The sequence below is a fragment of the Oculina patagonica genome, chromosome 7, assembly GCF_052425735.1.
Source record: "Oculina patagonica isolate OP01 chromosome 7, crgOcupat, whole genome shotgun sequence".
Lineage (NCBI taxonomy): Eukaryota > Metazoa > Cnidaria > Anthozoa > Scleractinia > Oculinidae > Oculina > Oculina patagonica.
In genome coordinates this window covers 16,960,309-16,986,057 of record NC_135764.1, presented here as the reverse complement: position 1 = coordinate 16,986,057, position 25,749 = coordinate 16,960,309, and the positions used below count along the sequence as shown (strand labels likewise).

Below are 25,749 nucleotides of genomic sequence, written 5' to 3'. Positions count from 1 at the left end.
AGCCGAGAAAAAGTTTCATAATGCCCGGTCATTACAAGAAAATAATGCCCGCTCAGCAGCCAATCAGAGCGCGCGTACTATTGTAGACATATAATAAAGAGGAATAATAAATCCCTTATTCAATGATTTAACAGAAGTACTTGCAGACTTGTTACTTTTATCACATTTTCCCTTTCCCTTGCAGGGCACAGGTTAATACTAAGAAACTTGTGAAATATCTGTGCACATTATTTGTAAAACAATTATTTTAATAATATGGAGCACAGTATGAAAATTTCATGACATTCTGTTGAAGGAATAGAGGTCATACCAAAGAAGGAAGACTTTATTTCATTTCATTTTTCTTTTTTTACATTTCACAATTTTAAATACAGTGAGTATATACAAAAGAACTAGAAAAAGAGAAATGAAAAAGGGGAAAAATATAATAGGCTTATTTGAAGCTCTTGATTTAATTTAGTTTAGGATAAAAAGTTTAAAAGCATGTTTTAATTACTTTTCATTAATTTACACAGGTTACAGATTCTGAGGAATGCTGAATGGCAAGATAATTTTATTGCCCTTTCCTACATTTTTGTTGTGGATTCTGAATGCATTACGATACATACTATGCTTAACCTAACAGAAACTCATTACTCTTATCACAAGATTTGTGCACTAAACAATGGAATGTTGCATGCATACAATAACAATTTAGTCAACAATTATTATCATAGTCTTTAGTCTTGTAGCTAATGAACAAGGCAATAAAATTGTGACACAGCTTATACTCATGAAGCTGATATTACAATCTTACCTGTTCAGAGGCTCTCTTGAAATCCTGAAAAAATCACACCAAGAATAACTTATTTATAAACATTTCAATAGCTACATGAAACATTAAATTAAGACAGTGCACATTAAAGAGTTGCACATGTACAGTATTTTGCCACACAGTAACTTTCTTGTTAGGAAATTATCATCAGCACTGCTTTTAAAGTGGCCATATTACAGGGTTAATTTATCAATAGAAAACATTTTGTTTCTGATTGGTTCTCTGCATCCCTATTATTTTTTATGTAATTGGAGTGGAATCATGTGGGTATTGGCCGTTCCGAGGTTGCGCAGGGAACTGGGGCGAGTTTTTAATTTTAAGCAATCGATAATCTGATACCACCACATGAAAGAACTTTGTGAGATTGGTCACTTGGCCAAGTTTGACGCTTTTAGGATAAACAGAGAAAAAGTTATGGGCCTTGAAACATGGTTAAAAATCCATACAAACGTCTCAGTCTTATGTTGAGACAGCGTCCCCCAAAACCATATAAACCCTTTTTTTTTTTTTTTTTTTTTTTTTTTGTGATACTCTTTAAAATAGGCAAACATAGTGATTTTCATAGTTAGTTTCTTTCAAAAAATGGGTCTTTGGCAGGATTTTATAACTGTCACAAACCGGATAAAAATTTTAAGAGTTTATATGGTTTTGGGGGACGCTAACAATTAGAGACGTATGGATTTTTAACCATGTTTAAAGGTCCATAACTTCGTTTCTGTTCATCCTGAAAGTATCAAACTTGGTCAAATGACCAATCTCACCGTGATCTTTCATGTGGTGGTGTCAGATTATCGATTACGTAAAATTTAAAACTCCCCCCAGTTCCCTGCGCAACCTCGGAACGGCTAATATGCACAATGGAATTCTGGTGGTATAGCTGTATACATGTCATGGAAATCTAGTGGGCATTATATACTTTTCTCGGGCGACCAAGATCAAACGTGGTCTTGTTTACACAGGCCAGTTGCTTGTTAAATATAATTTGTTAATATTTTGTATTAGTCCTTTCTTACTTCCTAGCAGTAATTTGCTTTACGTTCTTCGCAGCAATTGTTTTGTTGTGCTAAACTTGATCTCTGCTACATCTCATTTATTCCTGCAGTTAGTTCCCAGTCCTACTTGGTGGATGATTGTGCAAAATGCAAAACGCGAATCAGAACCCACGATGTAAAGTAATGTCTATGTCATGGTTAAAAAAATCATCACTTTACCAATACTGTGTGCATTCATAAATACAAGCCTTGTCTTAAGTTTTGTGCTTTTAAATAAACATTTTTAATGCTATATTCTAAACCAACTAGAACATAATTTCCCTATGTCCTATAAAAAAAGTTCACTTTTGAGGTCTAGAAATAAGCTGAATACCGTACCCAAGCCATTCCACTGGCAGCTTTTATAGACCTCATGCATGCATTATTTTCTTATAGAAACCATTTCCATGACGTAAGTGGTACACATCATCTGATTTTTTGCACAAATAAAAATAAAATTGTTGTCTTAAGGTGATTCCCTAGTAATGCATTGCGCATCCTTACTGCATAGAATTTTCACATGAATTATGTACCTTAACCACACTTAATTGATTTTTTATCTTATAGCAATCTCATAAACAAAATAAAAGCTTTGTTTCTATGTTGTTATAATCTGATAACGTTCATAGCAAGTCACTTCAATCCTTTAAAGTTTACATGTTGGGTTTAAATCATAAAATGCTTGTAACAAACCTGATCAAATGGATTTTCTAAATCCTGAAAGAGTCCTTCTTCTTCACAGTTCCTTAAAAATCTTGTTGGTGTGGGTGTCTGATCTGTAAAAAGAATTACAGACATGTTGATCACTGTGCACGTTATATAAGGGATTATAATACCGGACAGGACGATGCATTTTACATAAAGTGTTATAAATACAGTCAAAGCTCTCATAAGCGGACACCCTCGGGACGCGAAAAAAGCGTCCGCAACTGGAGCTGGCTGCTTACGAGAATGGTTCTTGTAAGCGGCCACTAGAGGTGTAGGGGATGGATGGCCGCTTACGGGAGCTTGCCCAGCTAACATAATGGTAATATGCATGTTAGTGGTGTTTCAAAATGTAACCGGACGTGGATGACGACAAAACAAACACTGAAATATGGTACTGTAATTACAGTAAAATCATTGTGACGAACGGCGATGTGAAGTTGATTGATTAATAGGGGTGTCGAATGGTAAATGCGAGACTTTGCGAGACAACGAGACTGATATCTTTTCTGCGAGCCCGAGACCTTTTTAGCCTTGCAAAAGAAATCGAGACTCCGAGAAGGCGTCAAAGAAAAATTCGAGACAACGAGACCCCTGAAATTTGGCTAAAATTTTGCGAGACACAAATTTTTTGAAGGACCATTCACCACCCCTATTAATACAAGATACAGAGGGTTTTTTATATGATTTTCTTTGTGGTGTCCGCTTACGGGAGCTTAAAAACAAAGAAAAAGTCTAAGTCATAATCTCGGAAAGTGTCCGCGGCCGCTTACGGGAATGTCCGCTTACGAGAATGTAAAAATACAGAGTTTGTATGGGAGTAAAAACGGGGTTTCTAACAAGGTGGCCGTAAGTAGAGCTGTCCGCTTACGAGAGTGTCCGTTAAGAGAGCTTCGACTGTAACACAATAACCGAGTTACTGCGTGCATTGTGATTGGTGGATGCCTGTTATCTATTAGAGTACAGATGCATAGATGATGTAACTACGTGGTATGACTTGCGCGCGTGATCAGAGTTCATAGTCCAAATCAGTGTTGTCTGCAATGTTTTTTAAAACTCGCAGGGACGCAACAAAACAAAAAAGTTCAGTCTTTTTAATCCCAACAGTATCATTTACCATTTAACTGAGCTAAACAAGCTTGATGTAGACAGTGAATGATTCACAAAATTATTGAAATCTGTATGAAAGTTCCTGACTGATGTTGAACAGTTGGACGATGCAAATCCATGAATGGCATTGAATGCTATGTGTAAAGTTTACTGATTTATACAATTCTCCACATGCAAAAAGTGTTAGTTCTTTTGTTGATGTTTTAATTTTCCATTATTCTCTTTACTAAATCGGTTTAGCAGTACTTCGTGGTTATGGAAAACTTTATCATGAAACAAAAACAACTTTAGCTCATCGTCCTTTTATCATGTTATTGTATAAAACAAATAGATTTCATTTTGTTGTGGGTCTATTCAGTTATAGAGCACAGAAGGCGTCAAAATGTGGTAAGAACATCAGTGACCCACTCGCATAGCAGCTCGTGGGCCACGTTTTTGTTCTTACCACATTTTGACATCATCTGTGATCTAAAACTGAACAGACACACGGCAAAATGGAATCTATTTGTTAAATAGACCACGTGCTAGTGTGGGCAACCGAACATTGTGAATTCATTCATGTTGTAGCGTCAAGGTGAGTTTTACGGGTTAATTACAGTTTTACGGATAATTTGCTTGCGTTTATTACAGTTACACTTGGTGATTTATTTTCTCCACCTTGCAACCACCAAAAATTTTTTCACTTTGATGAGGGTGGACAGAAGCCACCAAAAAACAGAAACAGATCGGCTTAAGAAATGTTTGTTAAATAACTCTTACAAGCTTGAGATCTTACTGGGAGAATATTGCCCTTGATCTTCTTGTACAGACCTTGCCTCGCTGGGTCTGTACCTGGAAGACCTGGGTAATATTCTCCAAGTGTGGCCCTCGCCACAAAACAGCAAGTATCGCACCATTCAGGTACTAATACCATTACATTGCAAACAAAACACTATAATTCAGTAACAACTTTAATTCTTGTGCACTTTTCCTTTATAAATGAAGAGATGCAAAATTATAAAGGTTTCGTTTTGCGTTACTGTGGTTACTAAAAGCTTTAATATTGAACAGTTTTACTCATTAACAAGACCCTCAACGCAAAAACATACCACGCAAGAAAAGCTGGAGAAGCACACCTACATGTGCTTAATTTACAAAACAAAGTGCTTGATACACCTATTATATCGAGAACAAATTTTTTACATGTGAATCTCTACGGTGTGTAGCACGTCAAAAATGTTAGGAATTAACTCAAGTATAGTGGTATATTCTGTGAATTTACAATAGCAAGAAGATGTTTAGAGGATTAGACGCTACATTATGGCGGGAAATGAAAATTGTCACGTAGAATCAACACTAACTACAATGAAGCTAAATTTCATTTACAGCAGCCGCACGTACGCGTAGTCGATTTGCTCAAAAGTGATGCGTGCGATCATGTAAAGTAAAAAAAGTTACCTGCAACAGTTATGTCTGTTCCTTTAAGCGAGCCAAATTTAAGCGTAAGCTGGTGCTTTTGTTTGTGTCTTTCCAGGTGATCGTTGTTGGCGAATCTCTGTTGAGAGAGAAGGTGAAAAGCTAGCTAAATGTAGGCTTACGTAAGGCTGCGAAAGAATCACAGGTGACGACATCACTGTGAAATTAAACCAGTCGCTTCCAAACTCCCCCAGGAAGAGCTACACTACAGGAACAACTGACAGACTGCCCTACCTGTCCACATCCAGGAGCCGTACACTGGAATGGTTTATCATCGCTCTCCTCCATTTTGAATCCTTCCTTCTTCATAAGCCTTCGAAAACCGACGCTATAAGGAGCCCCAGAAACCTCAAAACTGCCTGAATTTTAAGAACCCATTCAAGGGTTTTCCTTGAAACCTTTCTTAATCTTTTAATGTAAAAGAAAATAGAAATTTCCCCTCTAAAAAAGGTGAAATTTCCCGTAAAATAGTTCTTTTCCCTCGCGTCTCTTCAATGCATATTTTTGTCACATGACGTAATTACATGGCAAGGAGACGTGACGTCATAGAACTACCCTCGTTGTGGTGTTTTCGGACTTCCGCTTTCGAGTTCCCTCTGATTGGTTGTTTGAAAGAACATTTGATCAACAAGTCTGACTTGTTTCGATTTGATTGGCGGAATTACTCCAGCGGAAATCGTAAATCCCGCGTTTGTTTTAGGGAAAATCCCGGGGAAATATTATTTATGGCACCTTTAGTCAGCTAACGTCTTCTCATTTTTCTTTTTTTTATCATATATCTAAACTGGAAGTATAATAAACTTTTAATTACAGGGAACCACACAACGCAGAGTAAAACCCAGAACTTCTTGTTGCCGGATCTCTTTTTGCAGAAATACGTAACAGCGTGTGTAGAAAGATAGTTCCGCACTGCGTACATGTATCTAGTGCTGAGCTTTATTGCTTTGTGCATTATTGTATTTCTCGGTTGTGGTAGCGGATTAATTAGGAGACTAGAGGTGTGAAATTTAACAGTGTAGTAGAGAAATACGGGTAGAAATAATTAGAAGTGTTTATTAGCACAACCTAAGTAAAGCATTCGCTCTGATAAGTTGATTTAGCACTACCATTTGCACATGGGTAGACGCTAACGAATACATTCAATTGAGCGCGCGCGAGTTAACAGACAGCACGAGAGTACATTGTGTTGACGTTTGTTAACGTAGTTTATGTCTTAATTATCTCAAATCAGACTTGTTCCGTTTGTTCTACGTTGTCATCGATTGTTAACTTCGGGTTACGAGGCAATATCGATTACTCTTACCCAGAGAGGGGTACCGCAAAATACTTCGTGTACGCTGACACGCATAAGAAACCTCAGTGTAACTGTAACTTGGTTAGTATGACGTCATAATTTGCCGTATACGAAGCACTTACCCAAATTTTTAGTGTTGTAGCATTGTGTCTGCGCTTCGCACTAGACACATAAACTAAGTTTAAAATTGCAAGGCTGGTACTAGGGCAAGGGCACTTTTAATGAACGTGCCCTTGCAGTAGTGACAACATTGCAATTTAATTAGATTTCTATTACGGCAGACTTGAGCCGGACAAGACAAAGCGAGAGTCACTCGTGCTCTCGTGGGGCCGAAATTTTGGCGTTATATGAATGTAAAAAAATAGGTCCGCACTGCGTACATGTGTCTAGTGCTGAGATTTATTGAGCTTTGAGCATTATTGTATTGCTCGGTCACGGTAGCGCATTAGTCAAGATTTTGTTGGCATAGACTAGACATGTGGAGAAAGGGTCAAAATATCAAGCTTCAACAGTGTAGCAGAGAAATACGGGTAGAAATAAATCAAAGTCTCTTCGAGATATAGACGTTTTTGCATGAAGTATGAGTCGAAGGTTTATCCTGTGCATTGTTCTTCGAACTTATCATTACAGTTTCTTTGTAGTTTAGTTTAACAATTTCCTATCTTCGCGGAGGAAATGCAGCCATATAATTTTGTCAAAAATGGCTCGTCCGCGCCGGGTATTTATACACATATTCCTTAACATTACACAAATAAACAGTGCAAATTTCACCGAGATCTGACAATTCTATACTTTAAAATTGTAAGGACCTTTCGAGGCAGTCGATTACGGCAGCGAAATTAGCAAATGAAACAGCAAAATATGCGTTCGACGCTTTGTTTTTGCGACGCCATATTTGAATTGTTATAGGTAGACCGCTGTTCAATGTGTTCAAGGCCGTATCGTTATGTACAATTGCTCCACGAAAAAGCACGAAAAAAAATACGGATATTTCCGACTACTGTCAGAGAAAACATTGCGCATATAATTGCGGCGTAAACAAATTGTTTCACTCAAGCTGCGCTTTGTCTAGGCTCTGCGAGGGTCGGATATCAAGACTCAGGATTAAACAAAAGCCATATATACAGTGAATGCTTTCGAATCATATTTGAAGATGAAATACGAAAGAATTTTGCTGTCTTTGACTGAAATTCCACTTGAACTGCGTAGATACGATCGCATGTTGTAAAGCCGATTCATGCAACATTTCTGTCAACGCGAGGTCTCGTCCCTAACGACCTAGGCTGATGTAGCGACCAAATTTGGCCTAATTTTTAACCGCTCCTAAGCTAAAAGAAGCCCCCATCTCTTGCATTTGTTTTAACTTCAATAATATCTTTGAAAAGAGCGAGTTTTTTGGTCTGGTTTATTTTTGACTTTTGTAATTTTTAAACGATGTAAGTGCTAGTGATTATTTATTCGTGTTTTAGTTACGCAATCCATTGTTTGTGCGACGCTTTTTATAGATCGCTTTTCAGACACACGTGCGTTGAGATAAGAAAGCTGACATGTCACTTTTAAAATTGTTATATAACGTTTGTAAATGCGACAAGTCACGTTTTTTCCATGAGATCGCAAGTGATCCCCCACAGCGGAAAGTAATCCCTTGAGAAATTAAAACAGTCCCTTGAGAAATTAAAAAAGTCCCTTGAGAGTTTACAAATATGTGGTTCCAAATTTTGTTCACATAACCCCTATTCTACGTTTTTAGCTTGTAAACAAGCAAAAACGGCGAAAAAACAGGTGCAAGGTGATCTAGGAAGGCTTTCTGGAGTTGACGTAGCATAATTTTTTGCAGCAAAACCTAAGTTAAGCATGCGCTCTGATTAGTTGATTTAGCATCTACTATTTTCCCATGGGTAGACGCTAACGAATACCTTCAATTGAGCGCGGGCGAGTCAACAGACAGCACGAGAGCACATTGTGTTGACAATTGTTGACGTAGTTAATGTCTTAATTTTCTCAAATTAGACTTGTTCCGTTTGTTCTACGTTGTCATCGGTTGTTTACTTCGGGTTACGAAGCAATAACGAGTGATTATCGATTACTATTACCCAGAGAAGAATACAGCAAAATACTTCGTGTACGCTGACATGTAACAAGGTTACTATGACGTCATTATTTGCCGTATATTGAGCACTTACCCAAATTTTTAGCGTTATAGCATTGTGTCTGCGCTTCGCACTAGACACAAAAATAACAATTTGCTCAAAGAAAAGGCCCCTTACATGTAAGTTTAAAAAAACTGGAAAGGCGCCTTGTAATTAAGACAGAAATAATTGAGAAAATCGTTCAAGTAGGGAAAAAAGGCTAATCAAGCGTTTTAAAATCCCTTTGTTGTTCTCTTTCAGTGTTAAAAATCTAGCCAATCAAATCATGTATCCTCAGAGCCACTTGTTCCTCATGCCCCAGGTTCCGTCGGCTAAGAGGGACAGGAGGCTCTGGGGACGAAAATGCGTGTTCGTAAGAATCAGGAACCCTAAAATTCCAGTCCCTGAACTCTCTCTTACGCGCGCCAGGGACTGGACTAGAGCCCTCCTTGAAGGCTAGTACAATCCGGCTTCGGAACTGAATCCGGAAAAGAAACTCGACCAAAGTCTTCAGATAAAGTGAATCACGGTTCTATCATAGGCTGGCCATTTCACGGGTCAGCCGTCAAAATACGCAATAAAATTAGCCATTGCGCTGAACAACTTCGGCTAGTGAACACTGGGGAGAAACAGGGCCGATTATCCGGCTGCATGGATTTCCTAAATTTGTATTGAGTTTTACATCACAACAGTAAATTAGTTTGGTTAATATAACAAGACATAGTGTGTGAATGTCTTCTCCTTTCAACTCAGTGGTCATTGACTTCTTATGATTGAGTTTGTGGAAACCGATGAAGCTCCTGCTAGAAACTTTTAAAAACTGTTGTAAATGGCGAGTTTATTTTACTAAGCGGAAGATGATCTCATTAATCGTGACTTTTGGGAGAGGTTTTTTGTGAGATCATGTCATTCATGATCAATATTGTCAAGTCTAAACTCCTGTAAGTCAGTCACTTTGAAAGTCAGCCGTTTTTTTAGAGCAGTTTCTGTCGATTGCAGTCTGACACTGGAGGTGGATACTTGTTGATGTTCATCACAAGAGGTAGTAATTAGCCGTGTGTTGTTACCGGTAAGTTGGCTGGTTGTTCAACAGGTTGTAAAAAATACAAAATAGCAAATGGATACAAAAACTCTTACAGGGACAGGACAGGGTTTTACGTATTCTCGTATTATTTTACTTAATATTGAGGGAAATGTTGCGGCGCTGATAAATAGGTAGCATAGAAAACACAATGTCGACTTTAGGTATTAATAGATGTCAGTCAGTACAGAGATTTAACCGCCATATATAAGCAAACGTTAAGCTCTAAGATTTCGTAAAAGTTTCAGTGGAAACTGAGCAAATAAAACTGAACAGTTTTTGATCCAAGAAATCAAAGGGGCTTTTTGTTTTCCAACTCAGATCCATGCTGTCGAGAATTATGACAGCATCGAACATCGAACATTTGCCACTTTCGTAACAAAAGAACGTTTTATCTATTCATTTCATTTATTTACCGAGCTTAAACAAATCACCTCCTCTATTTTTACCACACACATGATGCTTTCGACATTGCTTATCCTATCAGTACGAAGAACGCGTGTCACAGATGAGCCTACACCTGTAGTGAATGGCCTAGCTCACCAAGAGTCTCTTTGTAGCTCAGTGGTTAGAGCGCCCAACCTGTATTCGGGAAGTCATAGGTTCGAATCCTGTCGGGGACTCAGAGTTTTTCTTCGTCTCACGGTCACGACAAGTGGACATTGTATTTCTATCATTGTGGGGTTATTATGCTTATGCCTTGAACATATAGCGTTGAAATATTTAAGAGTTCTACACGGGAAACAACAGGGTCCAAGCAATGGTTATAGAGACTGAACTCCTCAGTCTTTGTACAAGTCGAATTATGTTAAAATACAACCAATGACATCCGTTGTATACGACAAGGTGCGCTGTTGTGAGGTCCTGGATTGAACTTATAGCACGAGTTCACTCAAACATGGTGCGCAGTGAACATGAACTAAGAAAAACTCATTTTCATATAAAACGTTTTCCAGACACAGGCCATTCATATTCTGTCGTTACAGTCATGATCCTGTTGAAACATTTTCGTTCCCAGAGCCGTTTGTCTCTCCTTGCCTGCTGTGCCTGGGGTACAAGGGCCAAGTGCCTCTGGGAACACGTGATTTGAATAGCTAGATCTTCAACAAATCAACAAAGGAAATTTAAATGTGGCAAATCAAATCAACCGTTTTAAAATCCCTTTGTTGTAAGATATTTTTACTACAGTTGATATGATTGGGTAGGTTTAAATTTTTTTCTTTGGTAAAAATCTCGCCAATCAAGTCATGTGTCCCCAGAGCCACTTGTTCCTCGTGCCCCAGGCTCACCCGGCTAAGAGGGACAAGCGGCTCTGGGGACGAAAATGTTGTTCAAGGAGCAATTAACTCGTACCCAGTCTTCTCACTTGTTAGCCGACTAATATGTCAAGGATATGCGCATGCGTGAACACAAGGGGTGGCTCTGAGTTTCCGAGTTGGTGGTTCCCGTAAGGTTCTCGTGGTTCCCAGTCTTCCGCCTCTCGCCATGTATGCCCTTACAGATCTAATCAATAAACGACTGACGGGATACGTCAAACTTCCAGGTTTGACTTAAGATAGGCGTATTACGATATAATAATAGACTCTAACACAGCTCAGAACTGTAGGGGAATAAATCAAGAGGAATCATATCAAGTTTTACAGGCAAATAATTTAACCTAAGTCTTGGAATCAAGCTAAAATTGTAATATATCAAAATAGGTGTATATATTATCTTGATATTAATAAAAGGGAGAAAGCTATTGTAGCCGCTCCTCACTGTACTGACTGATAAATTTCAAATTAAGAAGCAAGCGTATAAAACACAAAATGACAGATTGTGAACTGGGATGCGCTAGTGCGTCGAGAACAGTTGAGCAGTTTGCTTATTAATCGGCTGCTTGAGAGCTTATTTGATCACTCAAGTGAAACCACGCGAGAAAAGAATGCACTAAAAAAACTGTACTTGCTCATAACGAATGTAGCGCCAGTGAACAACGTTTGTTAACGGAAGTGGGTAATAGGGAGACAAAGGTAGGCCAAAAGGTTTTTAAAAGATACCGTAGTACTTTAATTTTATGTTACAACTTCAACGTTAAATGTTTTACTGAAGAAATCTTACAGTTGATATTATTTCACTCGCTTATTTATAAGAGAGTGTTATGAACATTTGAACCTTCCTTAAAGCGTTCAAACTTTGTTCAACAACACTGTGTATAAATACATTGACACAAACAAATCCGTGTGCTGACTATGTGCCAAACCTATATGTTGGTATGTTATACTTCCTTCCTTTGTATTTTAACAACATTAGCTGCAACACAACTGTCTTGATGGGTTACTAACGCACTTGTTACTTGCTTTTCTGTTACATCTTCCCTTGATACTTATAGAAGTTTTAAAATTGATTGTTCAATTCAGTATACTAATTTTCGAGACTAAGTGTTTAAAAATGAGATTAACACAAATAAATAAAAAGTTTTTTTTACAAACCTTTCAGATTAACCACCAATAATCAGCGTTTGGCGCCGTTTCAAAGTGTCGCTTATTTCACGTGACAAAAATTTGCTTTGAGACGATTGATCGCGCTGCTGACTTGCGCGACATAGCACCTGTTGTGGTACCTGCCGTGCCAGGCTCTGCTTGCACGCTTTGAAGGTCACGGCCACTCACTCGTCTCCTGACTAGTGCTTGTTTTTGTGCGTCTCAGGTTTCACGGGGGCTGATATGAGCCGTCTGACGTTTGCCTGTTTGCTCCTTTGCCTTGCACTTGGTAAGTAGATTGTTAATCTTTATGAACTGAGTATCAGTTTCAATATTGGGAGGAGTTAGAAACCCAGGAGTGCGATTCTGGATATGATGTGATTACGGAGCAGATCACCACAGCAAGTCACTCTCTTGTTTCCTTGCTTGTGGGTAAATCATTTTAATATTTTTACATGCCCAATACTTAACATAAATGTCCAACCGTTAGCATCTCTTCAAAAATCAAGAAGCATTTACCCTAAATGCGAATATCAGTGATAACCTGAAAGGAGAGAGATATAGTTTTTAAAATAATCCCAACATGACGTAATTATAAAGGTTCGGATTCCACTTGTAAAGTTAACCACGCTTGGTGAACCATTAAAACTGTTAACAGACTTCAAAATAAAACAGAAAAACAGTGTTATTCATTAGTTCCCGATACTCGTACTAGAGGAAAGAAACTCGCTTTTAATATGTTGTGAACAAAGTAGATGAATTAGAACCCCGGGATACAAAATGTACCTGCCCTAACAATACTATTTCCCTCTTCTCTTAACGTTAAAATCAATTTGTTCTTCACTTATCTGAAGAATCGGTTTTAGGTCATCTGAATTTCGTAAAGGCGAAAATTAAAGAGTAGGTTTTAACTAACATTAACGCAGTAAACATTCTAAGTTTGACAAGTTCTGTGTCTATAAGGTTCTTAACAGACAAAACAAAACTCGTTGCCTGTGATATGATTTTTCTTGTCGTGTAGAATATTCTTATTGCCTTCTGACACTTCTCCTTAATAATAAACATTTTCCAATATTCAAAATCACAACTCGGCAGCTGAGGTTCATCAGTGATTTCGGGTTGTTGGTTTTTCGCTTGATAAAGACCCAGATAACTGAAGTATTCTACTAAATGTTAAAACGCCGGATCATTTTAAAGAACTACGACTATATCCTCGGTCATTTTGGCGAGCACGAGCCATAAAGATCAAGGAAACTGGGTACAAGAATGTAACAGGGCTCACTCAGTGCAATGTTGCTAGAAACATGTGCCTTAGAAAAATTCACGGTGGAATGGTGAAATAGCAGTTCGTATTGTATTGAGGCGGTCAGAGATGGGTGGTCTAATGTATAGGTATATTTGTTCACATGCTGCACCCTTTTGGACTGATTACATTGTTTCTCATCATACCATTGCGCTCTCTCACAATCAAGTAAGGCAAGTCGTTACTAAAAAATGCTATCGTTTTTTTTGCTCGTTTTAACCTGTCTATGTTTGCCTGTTTGTTTGTTGTTTCTTAATTTCCCTGTTGTTATCTGCTTATCAGAATTGCTAATTCACTCCTGAGCTGCCTCAGTGTGTTCCAAAAAACTAGTCAAATAATCGTATATATGCCAGTTGCAAGCGCTTAACTAACGCAGATGACGGCTTCAGTACAAACTGGCTAAACATGACTGGGCAGTTACAATGTAACTACGGACGTAAACTTGTGAACTCGCAGGGTTACTCTTTCTCCAGTTCGTTAAGCTTGTTTAACTGAGCTATGTGTTCAACCAAATATTCCGATATGATGATATGTAGAAAGCCCAATTCTTTGATAGTTTCAGCATTCTTATAGCTTCCTTTCTTCAGTGCCCATCCGTGACAGGATTTGTCGTCGCCATTGCGACTACCGTGGAGATAAACTCTTGAAAAACTTTATCATTAATGACACTGATCAAAGATGACAGAAAGTCCAATTGGATAGCAGGATGAACATGCGACAGTATAAGTAAAGCTATAGACAAAGACCTCCTGAGCGGAAAAACACATTCTTTACGTGCAAAAATACAAACTTGTACATTTCCTCTAGGCAATCTCCGCCTTTCAGGTTTGGGTGCGCAATGCAAACTGGGGTTCTTGCAATTTCATTTGTCACATGTATTTGCCTGCAGTTCAGTCGTTTAGGCTTGCTCTCGAGTTTCTGCTCCGGTTACTCTGTGACTGAGAATTTTACTACTGCTCTCGGAGAAACGCCCGTACTGTAGGATTTCCTACTGTCTTAATTTCTCCATCTGTTTAAATTACGAGCAGAGAAATACACAAGTACTTTCCAAAGTAAAGGAGTGAAACTGCAATCTTTGACAATTTGTTGAAACACTAGTTCTCTCTTCTCATTCTCGTTTTATTATATAAGTCAGCATGAAAATTCCCACAGTTTTCTTCTCAGTAAAATCGGATACAGAAGAACCGGAGGGCGGGTGTCCCAATATCCTGCAGAATTTGTTATCAGTTGCAGAGAAACGAGAAGAATCGGAGGAAGTAGAAAAAAGGCCAATCGGCCGAGTGGGCTTACCAGTTCTCCTCGTTTCTCTTTGACTGGCTCAAACAAGTGTTTCAACGACTTGTGATACTGATTGTAGACAAAGTAAACTTTGTAAGAATACGACAATCGTAACAGACATTTAAACACGTGACGTCACATTTCATTGTTTAGTTTCACAAGTCGTTGACGCACAACAAGCAGAACGGACAACCGGAAGTGACGTCACAGATGAGGAGCCTCACCCCTATACCATTTCATTCTTCCTGTTTCCACGTCAACAGACTGTTGAGCTAGACGGCAAAGCGAAGATCAAAAATACAACTGAACACGATAAGTCAAATAGCACACAAGGTAATTATTACGGGTCACAAGAGCGTTTTCAGCTTTCTTTGGAACTCAAGTTGCGAGATTTAACATAGAACACAGCTACTACAATGAACTACATTTTCAAAGACAAAGTTTCTCTTACTGGCTATTACATATACGCTTTATTATTCTCAAGTACAGCTTCAAACAGTTTTCGTTCATTGCCTTACTGTTTTTATGTCGTATGTATTGTGGCGTACTTCAGAGGCAAACAAACAAACAAGCAAGCAAACAAACAAAACACGACAAACAAAAAACAATATTTTCATCGGAGAATGTATTCGTGGGATTTTCTTACACGACCTATCACCTGATAAACCATTTATGCTGTTTTGGGGGCAGTATGACCTATTTGTGATAGCTGATTTGAAAACACCACTATACGTGGCTTTTTTTCAATTAGAACTTCCCAGCTAAGTTACATGACTAACCGTCTAAGCGACAAACTCTTATTGCTATTCCATCACGCTTGAGAGACCCTGTGTATTTTCTTATTATAACATTGGACAGTTTTGAGAGGCAGTATTTAGTGTGTCTGGAGTCGCGTGTTTTATAAAATAATGGCATGTTGTTATCATGCATGCCAGTTGTGTTGTGTTACCAATGCAATTTTAAATAAGGGGTGAAAATATAAGAATTGACAAAATTGTGACAAGGTTCATTTTTTTAATACGGCAAAATGAATGTTAAGCTGGATTTTCATGTTTTCCTCAGCAAAAGGGAAGCATTCTTCGGATGAACCTCAGGATGATGACTCAGACCTCTCGTATCAACACGGCAGCGTCAAGCACCCCGCCCATGAAATGTATCCCATGTGTCATCACTGTCCAAAGAATTCCTCATACGACGAATGTGCTCATAAACGCACGCTAAAGAGATGTGACAATGGTTTATCTAATATCTGCTTTACAAAGAGTACAAAGAGAGATAACATAGTTCACTATCACATGGGCTGTGCTAACCACAGACAGTGTCAGAATGCTCGGGCAAACCCTTGTAAAGGTGTGTCAAACATTTTCTTTCCTTAGTTGTTAGTTACATTATTATACAATGTATTACTTATAAAACTAGCAGTTTAGCGGACTGAATCACTGGTTGTCATGGGTAGTAACCTGCACACTGAGAATTCGTAGGATTTTGAACAACCTGTCGTCTCGGTATTTTTGGGGCCCTGGTCTGCGTCTCTACACCAGTTAATTTAGTTAAATGGAAAATGCCTGATCTGACAAGGTCGACATCCTTGTTTGTTGATTGTTTTATAAGGTAGAAAACGTGTTTCCATTCCGTGTGTGTTTTTAACTGTTTTCAACTTCTTTCCAGTGTTGTTTACCTCACATTTCTTGTTTCTATTCCCCCAGCTCACGAGAAGCGTTGTTTTACCTGTTGTCAGTGGAGTGGATGTAATTCAATGTCTCACCATGGCGACGATACAACTGCTTTCTCACTCTGGAATGCTGGTCACTTGACCTGTGTCGGTTGGGGAAGCCTGGGCGTCAGTTTGGTGACGTTCATTTTGATGTACTTCGTTTGAAGGGAACAAACTTGATCAGTAGTAACATGTACATAGAGTTTGGTCGACTCAGTCTTGCAACACAACCGGACTTTGGTTGTAGTTTTCAGACTCAAGAGACGTTATTTGACCATGCTATCTTCAGCAGCTCTCTACCTGAATTCCAGTGCTATTTCAAGCTCAGAAATTGTAAACTACGTATGCAGAGGCAAAAAATCTCCACTGTGTATTGTAAAGGAATGGCACACTCTTTAGTCAATTCGTATCTTCTGAGCCTTTGTAATATATATCTTTTTCATGGTAGTTAGTATGGGACATAAGTTATCGTGGAAATTGAACTGATGTACCATGAATTAGAGTGGGTTTCCAATGAAGTTTGAAAGATGTGTTTACTATAATATAATGTAATTATTCAACATTCTCGTTTGATACGCCCAAACTAATGCGAGCGGTGCTAAAACTTGAGCTCTGATTGGCAAGGAGCTTTTTTGCAGCCCAATAATTATAAATGATTAGCTCTGCGATTTCTATTCATATTTTACTGGAAAACCGCTCTGTTTCATCACAAGTCATTCAGCCATATCGTAACGACCAAGGACTGACAATTTAGTCAATTTCAATGTGTATTACAGCGCATGCCTGTTCACATAAGTAAAGCTTAACTATGATGAACTATGGCTGAGAATGTAACGGGAATAAAAACTGGGAAATATACGCCTTTGTGAAAATTTCCCAATAATTAATTACTAGCCAGCGCCCTAAAGTGGTTTTGTTAAATTGTTGATATGGTTTTACTGAGTGGTTTCTTCATTCAAGCGACTAAACGCCGTAAAATTTGAAAATCAAATCATTTCTGTTGGAAGGTCTATTGATTGGGTTTAAGAGTGGCCATCACTCATAACAGAAAAAAATAGCAATGACCTTTTTTCCACACATTGTTTTTTACTGTTATTTCACCGTGTTTTTCCAAGAAACGTAGCAGCCCTCGGAAGCTTCAGGTAATTCTACCGGTCCTCAGTGTAGCATGCAATTGTTTTTGTTTTGGGGGCTAAGGGCATTGTTCCGGTTATGCGTTCTATTGTTCTCTGCAAGGACCCCTGCTAGGGTAGCGAACCATTTATGTGAGACGTTACGAGAGCTGCTACCCGCCCCGTTTTCTCCATAATATAAAGGTTATTTCAGTTAAAAACACGGTACTTTGGCATTGTTTTCTTTACCCTAGAACGCTATAAATACTGAGAAAACACCGATGTGAAATTTGCTCTAGTGGCAAAATGCCTGAATCAAACACAGTATGCTCTTCTTAACATGAGCACAAAAATTGTAGAAAGCTCTTCGCAACCTTTGACTAAAAATGAAGAAAATAAACGGATTAAGGGCACTGCTAATATTAGGAAGAATGTAAATAAATGTAATGTTTACGAACGGGCTTGTTCGAGTGAAACATGTGGAGCACCAAAATAAGGCCATGAGAATAATGAAGAATGGAAGCCAACAGCAAATCAAGGCACTTATAACAATGGCCAGTGTTTTAGCAGCTCTGATTTCACGAGTCAAGGTAAAGCGTTTGCTGGCAACGTCTCCTTGAGCAAGGCATGGAGGCTCGGGCAACGTCACACGGTTTGTAGATTTCCAGTGTTTCCAGGCGATGGCAAAAACGTAAGAATATGATGCTCCTATTATGAACAAAGGAAGGAAGAAGCCAACACATGTCGCAAATGTGTAGAAGGCAGGATCAGGGGTCTTACGGCATCCTAAAGGATTGTCGATAGCAAACGTTGGAATGGTCGAACTTGTCCAGTTGTGAAGTCCAAGTGAAGCTATCACTGCTCCATGAAACCAGATGTAGATAAGCATCATTTGACCTCCTCGCTGGGTAATAATTCGATGGTATTTTAGTGGATATCTAGTTGCTACAAAACGGTCAACTGATATCAAAGCCAAGTTTGCAAAACAAGTGCAGCGGCATGCCAGGTCGGTCCAGATCCACAACACACAAGTGCTTTCACTCAAACACCAGTTTGTGTTGTGCAGACTTTGATGGATTCGCATTGGAAGCGAGAAAAACGCAACCATCAAATCAGATAACGCCAGTGACACAACGAGATAGTTTGAGAAACGATGAAGGGTTTGGCTGTGGTAGATTGAACAACATATGGCGGTATTTCCAACAACAGTAGCAATGGTTATGTATAGCAAGAAAAACGTCTGTGCCACGAACTCTGGCTTGGTGTCCTCGTAACACATATTTGGTTCAGGATCAATCTGATGTGAATCAACTTTGGCGGCTGAATTATCATCCATGATAATTCACTATTAAAGAAAATTTTCAAGCAAACTTAGATGTAAGATATTTCCCGCAAACCTGCCGTCAATTTACCCGGTCGATCTGCCCTTTTTTATCGTCGGGATATTAAATGTAGTTTACAACAATAAACCTGTGTTAAAGGCGTATGTGACTGGCGTGTCCCTGGACTGATACCTTTCAGGAGCGACGATAAAATGTTCCTGCTTAGAGTAATAACAGCTACGTATTTAATGACTTAGATGCCGCTGATACTCAGAGATGTTTCAACTGATAACCTCATTTCTTTGTTAGTATTTGAGTATTTTATAGTGAAATTGTCACCTTAAGGGTGTGATTCTCCAAAAAAAGTACCAAGTCAAACAACTCATTGCAACTATATTAAAATTCACACCCTCAAACACTCAGTATGAAGATTGTGTTTTACTGCGGTTTTGTTCCTGAAAAGTGAAATTTAATTACATTTGTAAGGTCGGCTTTCTCTAGCTTGAAAAAAATATCAGGCGGGTTTATGTTAGAAAGAGATAAATATTTGCCTTATCTCAAGGTGGTCTCCTAACAGCCCACATAATCTTAAGACACACAGTCAATAACCCAAGATGTACGGTTGTCTTATTTCAGCAATTAAGTTTGTGAAAGATGTGTCAGGTAAAATTTAAAGTGAAATTATCATCCTTAAAAGTTTTGAAACGTAAAGTATTGAGCGAATTATTTTGAAAATATTTATAAACCAGGAATTTCAAGAAAAGATAAACCTGAAGACCCGCGGTTGTGATGGATCCAGGTTTTCATGACTGACTGACCGAACAGACCGACTTCACAGGCAATTGACTGGCTACAATTTCATATTCAACCACATGAGAATTTTTTAGCCTGGTCTATATCTGGTAAAGATTTGAAAAGTTTCTATACTTTTCTTACAGATAAACATTTGTTGTTGTTGTTTTATAGGTAAAGTTGATGCCCAGCTAACGACATCATGTAATCGCGCACAGTCAATAAATTACCATGTCAATTTGTGGTCGACTTATTTTTATAGCAATCCTGGTTTGACAAAGAGCTGGCAAAAAAGTAAAAGTAAATCTCTCACTTTTATGACATTTTATTTTTTCCAGCACGAAATGGATTAGTTGAAAACGTCTTTATAATCCTGTTTATTACAAACTCAGAAGATCATGTACTTCTGTTACAACCTGATTTGCGTCAGAAAAGAAGGCAATTTTAAAAATGAACCAAATCGTTTTGCTATAGAAAATAAGAAACTCAGAGTGGAGTTGCTGTCTGTAAATAACGTTAATCAAAGGTATGCAGCGCAAAGGCAGCGGGATGGCATCCGGTGGGATTGCTGTCGACCGCAACGATCGCCGGAATAGGTCTTAGCCCAATACTTTTGATTCCGGCACTCCGCGTGATCTCCACAATGACATGTGGTGTATGTGTCACAGATATAGCGTCATTGCAACCGAATGGCTTAAGCTTAATCGAAACTCTGACATGAGTTCACTCGTAAGGTATAGGTGTTCTCTTGTTTAGGATCAAACTGCTGTAGCTCAACACAGCCAAACCTCTGTAATACGGACACCAGAAGGACTGAGCTAAGTGTCTGAATTATAGAGGTACAGATTAGATGAGCTCTGGTTTCTTTGGGACCAAGTTTTGGTGTCCGTATTATGGAGGTGTCCGTGGCTGGGGAGGGCTTGCTGCGCAGGCTATTACTCCGCGGAGAGATGTTTAAACAAAAATACAACAAAATACATCTTACAGTGTGAATCAGGAAACCGTGAACGCTTAATATGTTAATTTCTGCAGAAAACCATCGATTGACAGCTGAAACTGCAGGAAATATAAACGCCGACAGTATTGGAGCCAAAAGGTTTTTTTGCGAATAATTTATCAACTACTTTTTCTACTTACTCTTTCAAAGAATAAAAATGTTCACGGTTTTCGTATTTCCACTGTAAAAGTTCTTTGACAGCTTATGATCCTAAGGCAATTATAGTACACTAATGAAGACATTCTGGCCAAAATAATAAGAAAAACAAAAAAATGTATTGGAGAGAACTTTGTGTCATCATGCAGTTACTTAAATTTTTGCTTTTGATAATTTTAGCAAAAAGGAAGAAGAACACCCGGTGGTTCCGTAGCTTTGAACGTCGAGTCAGGGAAATGTTGTCAGAGTTAAGCAGGAAAAATGTGTGAAATGCCTGTTAAAATTCTGTAAATTTGGCTTAGACTTCATTCTTTTACCCAGTTTCGATTTTTAGCGTTCCTTTACGTGTTGGTGTACAACACTTTGAGTAAAAAAAAAAAGAAAAAGGAGACAAATAAAAACAGAATATAATAGAAAGAAGGTAAAGAGGTCGCGAGAAAAAAAGCAACAAATGATTTAGCTGCCCTCTTTTCAAAAGAAATGTAAAGATATCCGGCTAGATCAGTTCGTGGTAGCGTTGCTCTACCGAAATTCCTAAAAATATATAGCTTTTACGCAATTGCACTTTTTAAGCAGTTGCATTTTCATCTGTACTCATTTTATCGGTTCTTATGAAGTTTTAGCTTGCTCGTTTGTGTTCCTATTAAGTAATGGTTACCTCTTTTCTGTTGACAGGTTATTCTAAAATATATTATTGACACAATTATTCTTTTTTATCATTTACAACAAATTGCACAAATTATCATGTACTACAAATTGCCATAAAGTAACCAATTTCAGTGAGAGTTTTAAAGTGTTTATTGTATAAATCTGTGCATCATAACTCAGTCAACAATAGAACAAATCGACAGCAGAAATTCAAATAGGTTTGTATCCATTGCAGGGAGAATAAAAGTTAGCTTCTAAATTTGTGCTGTTCCAAAGGTTAATGGGGTTTACAAAATTTTATCTCGATCCATGAAAACGGTGTGGACTGGCTGATGTCAGAATCTTTTTGAAAAGCTTACGGTAGCGTACATGGAAGTCTGAAATCCTCAAGGTTTTAGCAATTCGCCACTAAAGAAAACGGGAAGAAAACTGGGACGAGTCTCAACTCGCAGTGGCTTGTGGAACCGTTACTGGGAACAAACTGGCTTCTCATCAGTTTATTTCATTAACACTGACATCACAATACATTAAAATACTTCCAGAACATTATTTATATCAAACAAAGGGAATGCAGAAAATTAAAAAAATAATAAGAGAGAGAACAGGTAGTTTTATTTGCTATTTCCTTTTTTAATATATTTATTGTTAAGGGTTACAACTGTATCTGTTTCTTAGATTTATGCTTCTCTATTTGAATTTTACTTGTAAGGTGGCTCGACCCAGTTTTTTTCTACCGATACCTAACAACTTTGAAACCCTCATACTTAAAGGGATTAATGTCATTACATATCTACTATATCACATGGATTACACATAGACTGAACTACAATATGATATAAATTTTTGGGAGATCGGAATGAATATCACGTGTCAATGACGTTACACAGGTTTTTGCTCTGAATCGAATTTCAGCCCTTAACCGCATTTTCTCTCGAGATCCTACAGGCTACGTATACCTTGGGTGTTTGCCTTCAGCTCTGCGGAGTTTCATCGAAATCTACAAGAGGAATTTTGAATTATCTTGGAATTTGTTTTCAGATGGTATAATTTATGCGTAAAATAAAGACAAGACTTCATATAAAGAAATTTGCGTCTTTTTTGATGTTTAATGAGAGGCTTTAGCCCTCCTTCCTGTTAAAAATGTCCCATATCCGATATCCAAACCGTACGAAGTAGGTAGACTTATGCGATTTCGAAAAATATGAAATATATGAATCATAGTGAAGCTCAATGTTTAGCTCTATTTACCAATTTTACGCCTATTTTCGCAAAAAACGCGATTATTTCAAAACTCGTCGATAAATTTTCCCCAAAATTTTTCAGGGTGGCAATTGATCTACACTACACAATCCCTGAATTTCATGCTCATTGAAAACTTCTAAGGTTGTCTAACATAAACGCAAATTTGAGTGCATATTGAAGCGATTTCGCAAAAAACGCGATTATTTCAAAACTCGTCGATGAATTTTCCCTAAAATTTTTCAGGGTGGCAATTGATCAGTACTACACAATCCCTGATTTTCATGCTCATTGAAAACTTCTAAGGTTGTCTAACATAAACGCAAAATTTAGTGCATATTGAAGCGATCTCGTAGTTTTGAATAATTTTGTGTTCTGGGATTTCCTATTGTTTCGAGTTGAGCACAACATCGAATTCCTGTGCACCACGCGTGAAATGACTACGCTTGGCTACCTTCCGAAAGCTTACCGAAAACTTTCCGAAATAAAGAAAACAATGGAAAAGAAATTGTCACGCAACAACTTTTCTTGTGTGGTCGACGTCTTGGCTGAGTTGAAAGTTAAAAATGCCAAGAACAAGAAATGCAAAACAAAAAAAGGCCGCCGTACTGAATGCTACGCTAAAGAGATTTCAACATCAAAAGAAAGAAAGTGTAAACCAGGTAAGTTTCTGAGTACACTGTCAAGTGTAAATGACTGGAATGGCGTCAAAACATAACCGGCTTTGAGTTTCATTCATCCATTATTGTTTACCTTATTATAGGAAATTAACGATACATGTTATTAACGCTAATTTCAAAAATTCGCGTTAATTTTATTGATGTTAATTAATATAAACACGTTTACTATAAGCATTTAACCAGAACTTTTCTCAAATTCGCGTTAATTTTATTACGCGTCAATTTTGTTCGTGTTGTTAAAATGCCTCGTTATATTCCTATAATAAGGTACTTGAACTCGAGAATATTACCATATTCCGAAAGATTTCGGTAAGCTTTCGGAAGGTGGTCAAGCGTAGTCATTTTACGCGTGGTGCACAGGAATTCGATGTTGTGCTCAACTCGAAACAATAGGAAATCCCAGAACACAAAATTATTCAAAACTACGAGATTGCTTCAATATTTACTCAATTTTGCGTTTATGTTAGACAACCTTAGAAGTTTTCAGTGAGCATGAAATTCAGGGATTGTGTAGTGTACTGATCAATTGCCACCCTGAAAAATTTTGGGGAAAATTCATCGACGAGTTTTGAAATAATCGCGTTTTCTGCGAAAGTAGGCGTAAAATTGGTAAATAGAGCTAAACATTGAGCTTTACTATGATTCATATATTTCATATTTTTCGAAATCGCGCAAGTCTGCCTACTTCTTACGATTTGGATATCGGATATGGGACATTTTTAACAGGAAAGAGCGCTTAAGCCTCTCATTAAACATAAAAAAGACGCAAATTTCTTTATATGAAGCCTTGTCTTTATTTTACGCACAAATTATACCATCTGAAAACAAATTCCAAGATATTTCAAAATTCCTCTTGTAGATTTCGATGAAACTCCGCGGAGCTGAAGGCAAACACCCAAGGTATACGTAGCGTGGAGGATCTCGAGAGAAAATGCGGTTAAGGGCTAAAATTCGATTCAGAGCAAAAACCTGTGTGACGTCATTGTCACGTGATATTCATTCCGATCTCCCCAAAATTTATATCATATTGTAGTTCAGTCTATGTGTAATCCATGTGATATAGTAGATATGTCATTGACATTAATCCCTTTAAGTATGAGGGTTTCAAAGTTGATAGGTATCACTAGAAAAAAACTGGATCGAGCCACCTTAAGGATGGCCATAAAAGCTCCCCAGTAGTATTCGTCTTCTTTTCTAGAGGCAGTGCAAATGTATTGTAGTGCGATAATCAAGCAGAGGTTTAAACCAAGTCGACGAGAGAAGTCATTGGTAACACCGTATATGATCATGTATTCATCAAGAGTTATTGGCTCAGAGTAGGTGTTACAATTTTTTTTAAAACAAAAAATCGTGTTGCCGATTTGCAAGAGAGTTATTTATCTTTTGTCCCAAGTTACGGTCCCACAAACCACCACGAGATGAGACTCGACTCAGTTTTTTCCCGTTTCTAAAGTGGCGAATTCTTTCCTTCAGTAAGTGTTCTTCTATGTAATTTCTTCGGTTTGTTTACGTTTGTTAACACTGTTTCAGTATAAATCAATTTAGTAAAGTGAAAATAAAAAGTGAATCGAATCGAAATGAGTCGCTAAAAATATCTTTGGTGAAAAAATTCAAACGCCATGCTTATATACATTTTGACATTTTGTCTCTCTCAAATTATGCTAGGTTCCAACCCTTCTTAGCGCGCAATCAATCATCAACCTACACAGAACAATGGCTGAACATAGTCGCACCTTATGTTGTTGATCTTGTGACCGCCTTATTGTGGAGATCATGTGCTTATTACACGATTAAATACAAAGTGGTTATCCACCTTCTTTAGTGAAATATCAACGGGATATGTGCGTTATACATTGCGCTTGATTTTGCTTTTTATTTCAGCCGACACCGAATTTAAATGCAAATACTGTGAGCATAAATTCTCATGACAAAGTTTTTAAAAAACGGACTTTGTATGAGAAATATCTCATTTACATTACTTCTCATGACTTCTTAGTTGTTCGCGATATTGTTTTGAGTAGAATATGAAACACCCCCATATAGAAAAAAAAAAAAAGGCGAAAATGATAAAAATAAAAAAATAAATCAAAAAAAAACCAACAATAAGAAAAATAAAAAAATTTTTTTTAAATAAAAAAAAAAAAAAAAAAAAAAAAAAAAAAAAAAAAAAAAAAAAAAAAGAGAAAAAAAAAAAAAAAAAAAAAAAAAAAAAAAAAAAAAACACGACAGAAAGGGGGGCGGGGAAAAAAAAAAAAAAAAAAAAAAAAAAAGAAAAAAATTTTAAAATTTTTTTTATAAAATAAAAAAAAAAAAAAAAAAAAAAAAAAAAAAAAAAAAAAAAAAAAAAAAAAAAAAAAAAAAAAAAAAAAAAAAAAAAAAAAAAAAAAAAAAAAAAAAAAAAAAAAACAAAAGACAAAAAAGAGAGAA

The 25,749-nt window shown here is 37.5% G+C and overlaps 4 protein-coding genes and 1 non-coding gene across 6 annotated transcripts in view; 2 read left to right on the top strand and 3 right to left on the bottom strand.

The window, feature by feature from the left end:
- Nucleotides 1–12: 12 nt before the first annotated feature.
- LOC144659490 (origin recognition complex subunit 2-like) overlaps nt 13–25,749 on the bottom strand; it is a 142,836-nt gene continuing 117,099 nt past the window's right edge. The window contains exon 18 of the mRNA XM_078519940.1: nt 13–22. The gene's annotated coding sequence lies outside the window, so the exon portion shown is untranslated. The remainder of the gene's footprint in view (nt 23–25,749) is intronic.
- Nucleotides 35–5,758, bottom strand: LOC144659506 (cyclic AMP-dependent transcription factor ATF-2-like). Its single transcript, XM_078519966.1, has 4 exons — nt 5,350–5,758; nt 5,098–5,194; nt 2,539–2,621; nt 35–820 (listed from the first exon to the last, which is right to left on the bottom strand). The coding sequence occupies exons 1-4, from the start codon at nt 5,422–5,424 to the stop codon at nt 785–787; spliced, it is 291 nt and encodes a 96-aa protein (XP_078376092.1). The 5' UTR covers nt 5,425–5,758; the 3' UTR covers nt 35–784.
- Nucleotides 8,189–17,269, top strand: LOC144659498 (uncharacterized). 2 transcript variants are annotated; one of them, XM_078519949.1, is made up of 5 exons: nt 8,189–9,607; nt 12,308–12,370; nt 14,816–14,995; nt 15,725–16,012; nt 16,369–17,269. In XM_078519949.1, the coding sequence occupies exons 2-5, from the start codon at nt 12,325–12,327 to the stop codon at nt 16,539–16,541; spliced, it is 687 nt and encodes a 228-aa protein (XP_078376075.1). In that variant the 5' UTR covers nt 8,189–9,607; nt 12,308–12,324; the 3' UTR covers nt 16,542–17,269. The 2 variants fall into 2 exon arrangements, with proteins under 2 accessions (XP_078376075.1, XP_078376076.1); XM_078519950.1 differs by lacking the exon at nt 8,189–9,607 and adding an exon at nt 11,518–11,631.
- Trnat-ugu (transfer RNA threonine (anticodon UGU)) lies at nt 10,168–10,242 on the top strand. The gene has a single exon. It is a non-coding gene; the product is annotated as a tRNA-Thr (tRNA).
- LOC144659246 (putative G-protein coupled receptor No18) lies at nt 17,784–18,824 on the bottom strand. Its single transcript, XM_078519675.1, has one exon. It carries the CDS (start codon nt 18,822–18,824, stop codon nt 17,784–17,786), a length of 1,041 nt encoding a protein of 346 aa, XP_078375801.1.

Bases quoted from the DNA above. Each gene is read 5' to 3' on its own strand.
- LOC144659246 (XM_078519675.1), bottom strand. From the start codon at position 18,824: ATGGATGATAATTCAGCCGCCAAAGTTGATTCACATCAGATTGATCCT.
- LOC144659506 (XM_078519966.1), bottom strand. From the start codon at position 5,424: ATGAAGAAGGAAGGATTCAAAATGGAGGAGAGCGATGATAAACCATTC. The intron at 5,195-5,349 runs GTAGGGCAGTCT...CTCTCTCAACAG, and splicing joins CGGCTCCTGGATGTGGACAG to AGATTCGCCAACAACGATCA. The intron at 2,622-5,097 runs GTAACTTTTTTT...TTCTTTTTACAG, and splicing joins AACAGACATAACTGTTGCAG to ATCAGACACCCACACCAACA.
- LOC144659498 (XM_078519949.1), top strand. From the start codon at position 12,325: ATGAGCCGTCTGACGTTTGCCTGTTTGCTCCTTTGCCTTGCACTTG. The intron at 14,996-15,724 runs GTAATTATTACG...TGTTTTCCTCAG, and splicing joins TAAGTCAAATAGCACACAAG to CAAAAGGGAAGCATTCTTCG. The intron at 16,013-16,368 runs GTGTGTCAAACA...CTATTCCCCCAG, and splicing joins TCGGGCAAACCCTTGTAAAG to CTCACGAGAAGCGTTGTTTT.